This window comes from Ursus arctos, unplaced genomic scaffold (genome assembly GCF_023065955.2).
Source record: "Ursus arctos isolate Adak ecotype North America unplaced genomic scaffold, UrsArc2.0 scaffold_13, whole genome shotgun sequence".
In the NCBI taxonomy this organism is placed as follows: Eukaryota; Metazoa; Chordata; class Mammalia; order Carnivora; family Ursidae; genus Ursus; species Ursus arctos.
In genome coordinates, this window is record NW_026622797.1 from 31159172 (window position 1) to 31172209 (window position 13038).

General features: G+C 36.8%; 1 protein-coding gene across 4 annotated transcripts in view; it reads right to left on the reverse strand.

Annotated features, from left to right (window-relative positions):
- Positions 1-223: 223 nt before the first annotated feature.
- The window catches only part of ENPP3 (ectonucleotide pyrophosphatase/phosphodiesterase 3), a 72201-nt gene continuing 59386 nt past the window's right edge, over positions 224-13038 (reverse strand). For all 4 annotated transcript variants that reach the window (XM_048225955.2, XM_044386336.3, XM_026504808.4 and 1 more), the window contains 5 exons: positions 12397-12532; positions 10051-10128; positions 9195-9327; positions 7437-7593; positions 224-1192 (listed from right to left, as the gene is read on the reverse strand). In XM_048225955.2, the coding sequence (XP_048081912.1) occupies positions 1022-1192; positions 7437-7593; positions 9195-9327; positions 10051-10128; positions 12397-12532 (675 nt within the window). In that variant the 3' untranslated portion in view covers positions 224-1021. The remainder of the gene's footprint in view (positions 1193-7436; positions 7594-9194; positions 9328-10050; positions 10129-12396; positions 12533-13038) is intronic.

Below are 13038 nucleotides of genomic sequence, written 5' to 3' on the forward strand. Positions count from 1 at the left end.
ACCCAAATATCTAATCAATGCTATCGCCCCTCAAAAAGTATAGGGTCTCCTTGATTAATAAGTTTTGAAAAATTAAATATAAACAGAGTGACTTTTTAAAATTTTAGACAATACCAAAGGTCACAAAATAAATTGATCTCCCTCTCTACCATTAATTCCTACCTCTCCTCACCCCAGCTATATTATACAAATCAGGGATTGACAAAGGAGAGCCCATCCATGGTTTGTTTCTTAAAGTTTATTGGAGCCAAATCTAGATCTCCGTGGGTCTTGATATTTTTGTAAATAAAGTTTTATTTGAACACAATCATTCCAATTCCTTTTACGTAGTATCTATGACTACTTCCGCAATGTAATGGCAGAGCTGAGCAGCTGCAACTGGGACTGTATGGCCCAAGACATTTTATCATCCGGCCCCTAAAACATGATAGCATGCTATTTTACCTAGTCCTCTGTTTAACAATAGACATACCTTCAATATACAGATATGTTACTTTCTTCATAGTATTGGAATAGCATTCCATTCCATTATTTGTTTAAACAAATTCTGTAATTTGTTCAACCAGTCTTTTAGGTTGTTTTCTGGTCTTTCCTACTGTAAAAGATTTGTTGACACAGTTTTTACAAGTGAAGTTACTGAGTGAGGTAATGCGCTTATTTTAATAAATATTGTCTAATTGTCAAATGTAACACTTCTTGGTATGACGTTCACCAAAGTGACACTTCTCTTGCTCTCCCTTCTGTTTAGTTAATGCTGGGCAGAAAAATATAGCCCAAGATTATAAATGAGATAATAAATATAATAAGGTAGGTCTCACAGAGTACAATCTCTGTGCAAAAAAAAAAAAAAAAAAAGTGACTTCAAAATAAAGTTCACATTTACAGAGATGAAAAAGAAGAGAATGATGAAATTATGCCACATGGTTTTTTAAAGGAGTTAAGGAAAATGGAAAACTTTATTCTGTGATTATTTTACAGGAAAAAGTCATTACGTTCTGCCAGAATTCATTCATATATTAAGTTAAATAATGGTTTCAAATATGGGTAAATATGTCTTTAGTTGTAAAATTTCAGAGACAGGCTGTGATTTTTCCTGGTAAAAGTCCAGTCCAGTAAGAAGTTCTACATCGCGGACCCGAGCAATGTGGGCTTGCCATCTTTCTTCAATCCAAACAGATTCTGGTTTACCTTCCTGTAAAATGAAACAAAAGACTTGTTTTTCACAGGACATTATTTTTCATTAACAGAAAGATCTTTTATTATTTACAAGTTTTCCTTTTTCCTGGGGTTTTTATTGCCTTATGTCTTAAGATAGCCAAATGTTGTTGTTCCTTAAAATAAGAGGAAAACAAAAGTACAAAGTGCACTAGAACAAATACAGACCACCACAAAGTCATAGAGTTTAGCTATTTTTTTTTAAAGATTTATTTATTTATTTATGCGACAGAGATAGAGACAGCCAGCGAGAGAGGGAACACAAGCAGGGGGAGTGGAGAGGAAGAAGCAGGCTCATAGCGGAGGAGCCCGATGTGGGGCTCGATCCCATAACGCCGGGATCACGTCCTGAGCCGAAGGCAGACGCTTAACCGCTGTGCCACCCAGGCGCCCCTGAAGTTTAGCTATTTTAATATTCACTTCAGATAGAAAAGAAATAAGACCTTACAGATGAAGTTAAATCCCCAACGTCCTTCTACTCAGCATTCATCATTATCACGAGTTCATGTGAATCCAGCCTGTGTTTTTAAACTTCTGCTGCCCATCAATGTACAATATATGTTACTGACTTAGGAGTTTTCAAATTTGTAAGTGATATTGTAAGTGGTCTTCTATAATTACTTTCTCAGTCAGTATGTTTGCAATCTATCCATAGCGATATACCTAGAGCTAGTTAAATCGTGTGTTTTTAGCTGTGATTTATGGTGGCAGGTTTTTTTTTTTTTTATTGCCACATTGATAGTGCTTTTGGCCTTATAAATATACTGTAATGAACAATTTGGCACATGTCTCCTGTATTCAAGAATACGAGTTTCTAAGGTCTATAAACGAACTTGTTGGATCATAGAGTCCATGCTACTTTAATTTTACCAGATATTAGACCTTGCACTCCTCAAGGTGCTCCTATCAATTTACATTGCATTGGCAGTGGAGGATAATACCTCTTTCCCCACATCCTTGCCAAATCACAAAACACAAGAACAGTGTTCCATCTCTGCTTGATTTTATTACCCCAAGTATCATCATAGCTCAGCATCTTTTCAGACATTTCTTGGCCATCTGACTTTTAATAGGTTTTGTGCTATGTAAAAGTTAATTCGATTATTTAGAGCCATGGGTTTCTACATAATTTCTTATTTTTCATATAGCAATTTTCTGATATTCATACGGTACTGTTAATTTTCATTTCAATTTTTTTAAAGTAAGAAAATATAAAAGTTTGTTGAATTAGAAGAGTGTGTTCTAGTAACTGTCATTTGATTTATGATGTTACTATATGCTGGCTAACTGAACTTAAAAAAAAACTGTCATTTGACTTCAGTGTGGTAGTTTACCTGTTTTTTAAATACACAGGCTTAAAATAGGGAGCTATTATTTGAGCTAGAGGAAGTGTGAGAGGAAACTACTTCTAGTCTCTAAGCCCCTAAGTACTTCTAACCTCCTAAGTGCTAATGATGTACATTAATTTTTAGAATAAACAGCAGTGTATTAATTTGAGCTCATATATCCAATGGGAATCTAATGAATTCATTCTTTTTTCTGGCCTTTACTGGTCTTCCATTTCAGCAGCATTTCATGTTTCGTACCACGTTTTTCATAAAGTTCTCTCCGACTTGATTTCGAGTGCTCTGCTCTCTCATGGCTTCTTTGGTGTCTTGCCAACTAAATGTTTACTCAACACCTGACTAGGTCTACCCTCTTTTAAAATTGCAATTCAATGAATGGAAAGCACAACACGTAACTCTCTCTAGGCAGGGGTACTACTGACTACCAGCCAGTCCACCTGCACCAACCAATCAGAACAGAAGCCAGCCATGGACAACCCTCACTGTACCAGGGCATCCCATCAGAAGAGCAGCCTTACATACATACAGTTCTTATGAGCTCTATTTAAATACAATTGACCCTTGAACAACACCGGCTTGAACTGTGAGGATCCATGTGTATGCAGATTTGTTTCAATAAATACAGTACAGAACTGCAATGGTCTTTTCCTTATGATTTCCTTAATAACATTTTCTTTTCTCTAGCTTACTTTATGGTAATAATACAGTATATGATACATAGAAAATATGTTGTAATCAGCTGTCTATGGTATCGTAAGGCTTTCAGTCAACAGTAGGCTATTAGGAATTAGGTTTTGAGGGAGTGAAAAGTTATGGATTTTCAAATGTGTGGTGGGCAGCACCCCCAACCCCCATATTGTTTAAGAGTCAACTGTGTATGTGTTAGAAGTATTATATACCCCTAAAATATAACTCACTTTGCTAGGTTTTTGAGGCAATATCAGTTTCAGTATTTTTCCCCTAACTACTTCCTTATTTTCTCCCCTTAACCACATACAGTGTGGTTATTGCTGCTACCACACTAATGAAATCGCTTTGTCAAGGATCACCGAACTGACTGTGGAGTTTTTTGTTTGTTTTTTGTTTTGTTTTTTCTTTTTTGTTTTTGTTTTAGATCTTTCATTTAGTCGATCACCCCAAACTTCTAAAATTCCCTCTTTTTTCTAACTGCTTCCTTATTCACTGACACTTTGTTTCCTCTATCGATTCTAGTATTTTCCATCCTAGAAATATAGACATTTCCCTCAGTTTGATCTTTGGATCTCTTCTTTCCACCTTCCTCCCTTTGGCAACTTTATTTCACTCCCATAATTTAGTACCAAATCTGTCTCTACAGTTCTGATTTCTCTTCCAAGTTCCATACCTGTATTTTCCAGTATCTTCTGAACAAGCACAGTAATGATTGCCACTTGGACTCATGACAACATTCTCTTTTATCTGACAGGAATTTAACAACACAAAGTTGAGGGGAAAAAAAGAAAAAGGAAAAGAAGGGCGGAAAATATGGAAAGAACAGAGAAGGAAGAAAATAAATAAGGCTGTATGAAGCTAGTTCCCTAGCCCAGGTGTGAGGTGCAATTGTGAATCTATCATTTCTACAACAGGTGTCAGTTTCTTCAGATCTCTTACACTGGGGGTACCTCCCTGCACTGAGTGATTTGAGTATTTAAAAGTGCTGTTTCCACACAACGTGCTCCTTAAAGCAAGCCAACTATTTCACTGGGTGCCTTTTCTAATGCTAGGGGGAATATAGGCTGATTTAGACTTATTAAGGTATAGTTTGTATATATACAGTGCTTATTGGGTGATTTGATTAAAGAGGATTTTATTTGTGTAGAATCTCACTTTATGTTGACTGTAGAATGTGTAACTCCAAAATAAAATTTAATTTGAATGGTCACCATTTGCTTACTATGTGTTGAGAATTCTTAGGATTTTATGTGAAATAATTTAATGCTCACAGCAATATTATGAGGGAAGGTGAATTTTTGTATACAGTTGAGATTGAGATTCAGTTATTTCCTCAAAGAGGTGATATCAATAACTGAACATAGGATATCCAACTCCAAAATCCATGCATTTAAGATCTGTTCTATACCACTTCTCATGTATCTTCCTAGATATTCAACTAGTTTCTCAACAAGAGCAAATCCATCCTTCCCCAAACAGCTGATTGTCTCATGTATTTCATAGACAGTCATGCCTAAATTTTCAGTTACCTTCGACCCTTTCTCATCCTGCCTCTCCCCTCCCTCACGTCTAACGGACAGCACAATCTCTTATAATCATAGCTTGGTTTAAGTTTGCTTTATACTCACCATATTATTATGTGTCCTAATTATGTCATATCCTCATTACTATACTGCAAATTCCTTAAAATCTTAGATAATATCCAATTCAGTAGTGTTTATATCTTCTTCAGTGGAGATGATGCCCTATTAATTTTGAGATCATCTTTACTCTGGACGTTCAAGGCTTCATACCATTTGTACTTTACCTTGAAGCGTAGGTAGAATTTTTAGCAGATGGAAAAGAAGGGCATTCTAGTAAAGAAAAGCATGAGCAATGATGTTGAGGTAGGGAAACTCAAAATGCATCAAGCAGTTTGAAGGACTTCAGAGGGCCCACAACTTGGGTTTGTAAGGTCAACAGGAGGTAAATTGTGAAGAGCCTTAAGTACAGGCTAGGAGGTTTTTGTTTGCTTGTTTTCATTTTTTATTCAGGGTGGATAAAGTTTTGGGATGAGAAAGTATGTCATAATGAAATCCTGAAGTTTAAGGTAAGTTGGTAGCGGAGTACAGAGGTGAAGGGGAGGACAAGAGACAATGAAGCTACTGAGGATTCATTTTCAAAAGTTCTGATAGAAGGCAATAAGGGCCTGGACCAGGGATAGCCTACAGTTTCTTCTTGGCACACCCATTTTAATCAATCCATAGTAGCTACCTAGGACCTGCTATAAAGAACTATAATTCTGATTCAATGGTAACCAGCACCACAGTGTATTAGTCGCCACTGTCACCACTGGAAGAGTGAGTGAAGAATGATGGCTTACCCTTTTCTGGAAACCCTTGCCCACTCTAGGACTATGAGAGACCCACTGCCTAGCCTCTAACCTTTGCCCTCCATCTTTAGTCACTGAAAAATCATTCAAACATTCAAATTCAAACCCTATCTTCAAGACCCAGTTAGAATGTGACCTTCCCTACTAAGAAATATTTCTCCTTTGAAAACCTATAGCAATTTTATCTGTCCCTCTTCTCTCTCCCTCTTCTATTGTACTAGGCATCTAAGGGCTAGACTGTGAGCCCCTTTTGATAGAATTCATGTCTAATTTTTTGGTGTATCTCCCATAATACATAGTATAGTGAAGGCAGGTATGGGTTGAACACCTGAAAGAACAGAGATGAATTCCAATCTGGCCTAGAACCTGAGCTTTAATTTCCAGTCCTTACTAGCCTACGGGATTTTCCATGTGAACAGCCATTTCTACAACGGACGTGCCTAAACTTAACTATCTTATCTACCTGCCAAAATAATTCTCATTCCTAACTTCCCTCTCTGTTTTTTCCCTAATTACCTACATTTAAAATCTCTGATTCATCTTTGAGTCTCCCTTTTTCTTTGGCTGTTGCATCCAATCAGTTACCAAATCTTTTCTCCATTGAAGGTTCTTCTCCATCCTCAATTTGTTCAAATTCTGCCCATTTTCAGGACCTAGCCCTACTCTCTCCTCATTTTATATAACCCTCCTTTATTGATTACTCCAGCCCCATGTGTTTCAAATTGAAATACTAAATCCTTAAACATTTAGCAATTAATCCAACTTTGGATTTAGCAATTAAAGCAACTTTGTGACATCTCTTATTTTTTATTTTTAAAAAAATTTATATTATCAACAACCCATTTATGTGTCTATATTTCATTTATCCTTATTTATATCTCATTTATATGTCTCATTTACATGTCAAAGTTATATATGAACTCCTTGAGGGCAGAGATAATGTATTCCTCCTCGGTGCATTCTAAAAAGTTTCACAGTACTCTGCACTTAATGGGTACTCAATGTATTTGTTGAATAATTAGTAAAACCCAATTACAAGAATACATATTTTTCCTATAAAAAATAAATGCAGGTCTAAGTAACTATTCACATACAATTTTCCTTGATCCATAAAGATGTTGAAGTAGACTACCACATGATGCTTTAAAAAAGTGTTACTTTAACTCATTGTGTGTAGGAAATTAATTTCAGACCTCATATTTCAAGGTGATGGAGTTTTTATATTTATATATCCATTCAGGAAACACTGAGTGCCAACTTTGGCGCAGCACCTTCAAGTTTCTGTGTTAAGAATCAAAATATTAGGGGCGCCTGGGTGGCACAGCGGTTAAGCATCTGCCTTCGGCTCAGGGCGTGATCCCGGCGTTATGGGATCGAGCCCCACATCAGGCTCTTCCACTATGAGCCTGCTTCTTCCTCTCCCACTCCCCCTGCTTGTGTTCCCTCTCTCGCTGGCTGTCTCTATCTCTGTCGAATAAATAAATAAAATCTTTAAAAAAAAAAAAGAATCAAAATATTAATAAGATACCACCTCTTCCCTTAGGAATGTGAATAAAACGTGTATGAATAAAATACATAAGATATGCATATGAACACATGTTCATGTGGGCATATACATATTTAAATTGACATCAATTACATAAAGATCAATATAGTCTAAGGAACAGTTTAAAAATGAGGTAATTTAGTACAACTCTACCCATGAAACAACTAAAAAAATATGTTGGAGTCAAAGCCACTTTTATGAAAGCCTGGAAGGGAGCTCTGACTAATCATTTTCTCAGGTCCCGAGGACTCTCCGGGAGCATACTCACTGGGCAGCTCTCCACATTGGTAGGTCGGTGAGGGATAATAAAGGGCAGGACATCCAACCACCCAGGGCAGGCATCAGGGGTGTGGCTCTGATTTTTGCAACTGGTCAGCACCACAAAGTAGTGCGTTGGGATGGGAACACCAGTGTTCCCTATGTATCTAAAAACACAATTGAAAAGATTTCATGTTATACTTTTGCTTCTAAAGCATTATTAATGTCAATATACAGTTTTTAAATAAATGCTAAAGTAAAAATACAGTCAAAGAAAGTAAGCGAATAGAAAGTATAAAATATTATCTCATATTTTTACACTTCCATGAGCCCAATCAGAACTTTATAGAAGTCCAAACTTGGCCATTATAACATTACAGGAAAATATGAGAATACAAAGAAAAGCAGACCGTGACACTATGCCTCCTGTGTTTCCTAGTTTTGTTAACCTTATATTTTATACTGACAATTTGCAATAGGCCAGGAACTGGAAACAGAGAAGCCCCAATTCCAAGTCTAGCTGAGCACTTCGGCTAGATGTCTAGGCAGGTGCTAATCCTCCATGTTGTATGACTTGGTAAGTTTCCTCAACTTTAACATGGAGGTGACCTCTACTACCAACTTCACAGAGTGCACATGGGGATAAATCCATATAACCTATATGACAGTCCTTTAGTGTTAGACAATGAACATGAAAGTGCTTTTCAAACTTTTAAGTGCAAAATAAAGGTAGGCTATTATTACGAGCCCAGTAAAAGAAATACAACTGCTGTAAGTAGTTATATTACTGTGATTCTAGGATTTTGACATGAACTCAGATGGTTCATAGCCTGGATTTCCCACTTATTAGCTGTGGGACATAGACCAGATACTTAACCTCTCTGTACCTCAGTGTCTCCATCTCTAAATGGGAGCTAATAGAATCTAACGGTAGGAATGTTTTGTGGACTAAATGAAGTGTAAATGTTTAGAAAAGTACTTAGCATGCAGTAAAGTGCTATCCAAGTATTTGCCAGAATTATTAAACTGTGAAATATAGGATTAATAAGCACTAAAATAAGGACAAGACAAATGAAATGGAAAAAGGCCTCACACTGAGTTGTCATAAACATTACTCTATCAGAAGGTATGGGTAGAAACTGCTGAATTACACAATCTAGGCTCAGACAGCACCATTGTTTACTTTGGCCCTTCATACACTTTGATGATAAAGAGAAATAATGAATAAAACTAAAACTCTCTATTCCTGGATGCCACATTCAAAGGTAATTCTTAGCAATGCAGTATGACCAGATTTAGTACAAAGATATAAAGGTTAATAGAACTGGTTTTCTAGCGGAAGCCTCTATCCTCTCCTGGGAGTTATTTTACGAATCATCCACTATTGGACACTATTGTGAATCATCACTACTTGATTTTTTTTAAATTAATTGCTGGACTGGCTCTGTATTTATTGATAGTACAGTGAGTCTCTTCTCTTTAACCTTTACAAAATCACACTTCCCTTGTGCCCATTTGTTTAGAAATTTTCTAAATAAAAAGTTTGTTGAACTTTTCTGACAATTTCTTTGCCCATTAGTTTAAATTTTTGCCATATAAAAATTTTTGCAATCTATTTAGACTAGTTGAAAATAGTCAACGATAACATCTCTACATAAATATATTGTGTAATATTTAGAATACTAAGCTTTTATTTAGAGTACCGAGGTTTCCCCTCATGATACCGTATTGCTAAATCAAAAAGTCCATTTGTTTTCAAATTACTTACCCTGTAATTTCATTTGGAGCATCAAAATGGCCATCGTAATTATAATCAAATACTGGCCCACTAACCACATTTACTCCATTTCTTTCCACGGCATGTTTTACCAGAAGAACACTGTGGAAGTAATCCCACATTTCTAAAAATAACAGAATAAGATGTTTAAAATATCTACCTTTATTGAACATGGAAATATTTTCTATTAGAGAGGTACATTTAAATAGCATCAAATTCTGCTTCAATAATTGTCAATAATTGTCAGTGGGGTTAGGTAAATTCTGCAAAATAGTCCATGTAACAAAAATAAATAAATAGTCACATTGATGGTACTTCCTGTTGCTGATGTAGTGGCAGTCTTGACATTATAGTAAAATATGTTTCCGAATTACTTCCTAGTGCTCAGGTGCTTTGGGGACAGTGATATTCAATAAAGGTCAGAACATGCATACTGCTTAATTAATTACGGTCCTAGGGACAAACACCTTTCACTCACTTATGGTAAGTATCAGTAAAATTTCTTTTTGTGAATAGCCATTGAGAGCTAAATTACGATTAAAAAGAAATTACTGAACTTCTAGTCACAAGGCACCCAAAGTTGAAGTAAGTTGAAAAAAAAAAAAAACAAAACAAAACTATGTCAGAGATCCTTCCTATTTCTAAATTTAAAGCATTAGAACATAATGACTCAGTATCAGGGACAAATTGCAAAAAAGAAAGTGCTCAGTTTATAAGTTCATAAAGTCACTTTGATTTTTTTTAATGTTTTTTTATTATATTATGTTAGTCACCATACAGTACATCCCTGGTTTCTGATGTAAAGCACTTTGATCTTTTTAAATTAATAATCTAAATGTATACTTACGTTTAAATGCTTTATACATAGGGACCAAATTACTTGTGATTAAAGCATCATATTGACTATCAGAAGTTCTATTGTTTGCTGCAAAACAAATGGATTTGGTTAACTCTAGCCAGAAGAGAAAATATAACACACTATGTAATAAGCAAAATACTATTACATACTAGTGAAAATTTATTAGCAGTCAAAACACAGGGATACTAAGTAGTCTCCAGTAAAGGTTATCAATAATGCTGGCAGTTTAATGTATCTGATACCTATAGGTTGAATGGTGACCCTCAAAAAGATATATCCAAGTCCTAAACCCCCTGTACATTTGGGTGTGATATATAGGAAAATTCGGTCTTTGCAGATATAATTGAAGTAAGGGTCTCAAATGAGATTATACTGGATTTAGAGTAGGCTGGTGTCTTTTTAAAGAGAGAGGATGTTCAGGAGAGGAGCAATTCAGGGGAGAAGTCACTGTGAAGACATAGGCAAAGACTGGAGTAATGTAGCCATAAATCAGGCGATGCCTGGAGGCCCCAGAAGCTGGAAGAGGTAAAGGATTCTCCCTTAGATTCTCTCCTTCAAAGGGAGCACGGCCCGGCCAACATCTTGATTTTGGACTTCTGGTCTCTACATCTGGGACAATACATTTCTATTGTTTTAAGCCAGCAGGTTTGTGGTGATCTGTTACAACAGCTCTAGGAGACAAGCCCTGGACCAGTATGAACGCACAGTTACTGAATGTGCACAAAGTAATAATGCGGCTATACATAACTCTTCCAAAATCAAATTTCCCTAAGTGAGTTTTAACTCGATGAAGACTGCTGACGGCACCACACCGCACACGATTGGTTTGGAGGACTCCTGCATGTGCTGTCTAGCACAGTGGGTGCTGGCGTGTGTGCTCGAGAACCAGACTGCCGAGGTTGGAAGCCCAGCTCCACTGCCTACCAGCTGACCCGCTGGAGCAAAGTGCTCCGTCCTTCTGTGTTTCATTTGTCTCGTGACATCTACATCACGGAAATATCGTGAGGATTTAAAAAGGTGCAAACCTATAATTGTTTATTATAATGCTTTTTATATTTAAACTATACTTGGGCATGCTAATATTTAAATGAAAGGCCAATGGGTGGACACCAAAAAAGCAAGAAAAACAAGTTTTGGGGGTTTTTTTCCTTAAAATTTCACATGCTATTCACAGTCCTTAGAACCCTTAGAAGCTTTTTCTGCTTTTTAAATTAAGCCCTGAAAGTTGGGATAGCAATCCATATATTATCACCTCCATTTCAGAGAAAAATAAGGTTAGCTTCTAATGGAATTTCTAACAAACAAAATAGTGGAGAGTTAGCAAAGAGTTTCATTTCATCCTTAAGATTTTTTGAGACAAGTTGTTTAGTTATTAATTTCATTTCCTTGTTGACGCAAATATATACCAACCAACGCCTTATGGGTCAACAGATGCAATTTTATACAATAAAAAATTATGAATAAAACGTTGCAACTACTTAAGTTTCATCCTAGGGTTTGCGTAAGTTTGGGAACTCTGCAGATATTTTAATAAGATATATCAGTTTATGTATCTTAACTTTGTGTTACGGATTTAAACTGATATGCTACTTGTTTTTATTAAGCCTCTCCCCCCACTCTTAAGAATCCCTAAATTATAAATCTCTAAACTGACTTCTGAGGTCATGGCTTCCAGAAAAATGAAGCCAAATATCAGGAGCTGACACATTCCCAGAAGCTGAAATTGTTGAAAATCTCATGAGTGAGTTAATAAAAATGACATTTCCTGCTGAATAGGGAAGAGATTTGAGTTTAAGAAAAATAACCCTGGCTTTTGCATGTTCCCAAGAAAGATGCTTTCTAAAAAAAAACCCTGAAAACCAACAAACAAAAAATGTAAAGTTCATTCAGCTGCTTCATCCACGGTGTGAAATGGTTGAGCCTGACATGCTCCGTGAGCAGCAGGCCTGAACTCCAGCCTATTTCTCGCCACAGGCCCAGCGGCAGGCTCTGTGCAGGCCTTTGCTTGGCAGGCAGCCAGAAAAAATGTTTTTTTAGATGCTTTGTGTCCCTCTCCCAAGCATCTTCAGTTTTAAAATTCAACTTAAACCTGCTGAACTCTCTGAACATCTGGGCCAGATTAGAGCTGATGTGTGGTTCGCACTGCAAAATTTATTAGTCTTTATTATAGCCGTTGCTCTGCGTCGGGTCAGCCCACAACCACTGGAAGCCTCCTGGGCAGCGAGCTGAGCCCAAGCAGGTAGTTTCGGCCGGGAGCGTATGTTTAAAGCACATGCCCACATCCAGCTGATGAGGGCTTTCTAAGCTGCTGCCCTAAAAAAGAGTTCTACTAACCAGGAGGATAGAGGAAGCCGTGGGTGATATTCTCGTCTGCTAAATAAAAGGAACACTTTTGGCTTTCAGAAGGAGCAACCCTGACATCAGCCCGCAGACAGTCTGGGACAGTGGGAGGAAGAGGCGATGTGTCTCCCTGTTGAAAGAGAAAAAGAAGGGAAAAAAAAGTGACGCCCACAGTTGTGGCTAACCCATCGCCTTATATGGTTTATAACTTCCCTCGAATGTTTTTCATTTAACCTTTTCCTATTTTCTTAGTGAATCAGGTCTACGCAAGCAATGGAAATGGATGTCTTCAGCAATGTTTTCTTCTGTGGTTCCCTTCTGTTAGGGACACTGGGAGGGCAAATCAAATACATCTTGGAAAGGACTATTTGCAGAATAAAACTGAATTGAGAGCAAATGGATAACGGGAGCTACCACTAAAAAACAAAATTCTTTTTAGGATCTAACTTGAAGGTGGTGATATATATGGTGTGCTTATAAGCAAATATTGAAAATAAAATAAAAACAATTCATTTTTAAAACACACATTCAAACGAAGGATATTATTCTTCAGTTAGGCAATCTGAGATTAATTCAAAGAAGCTACAGTTGTGTGAACTTACTAACTTAGAGACCTAAAAAAAATTGGTAGCCATG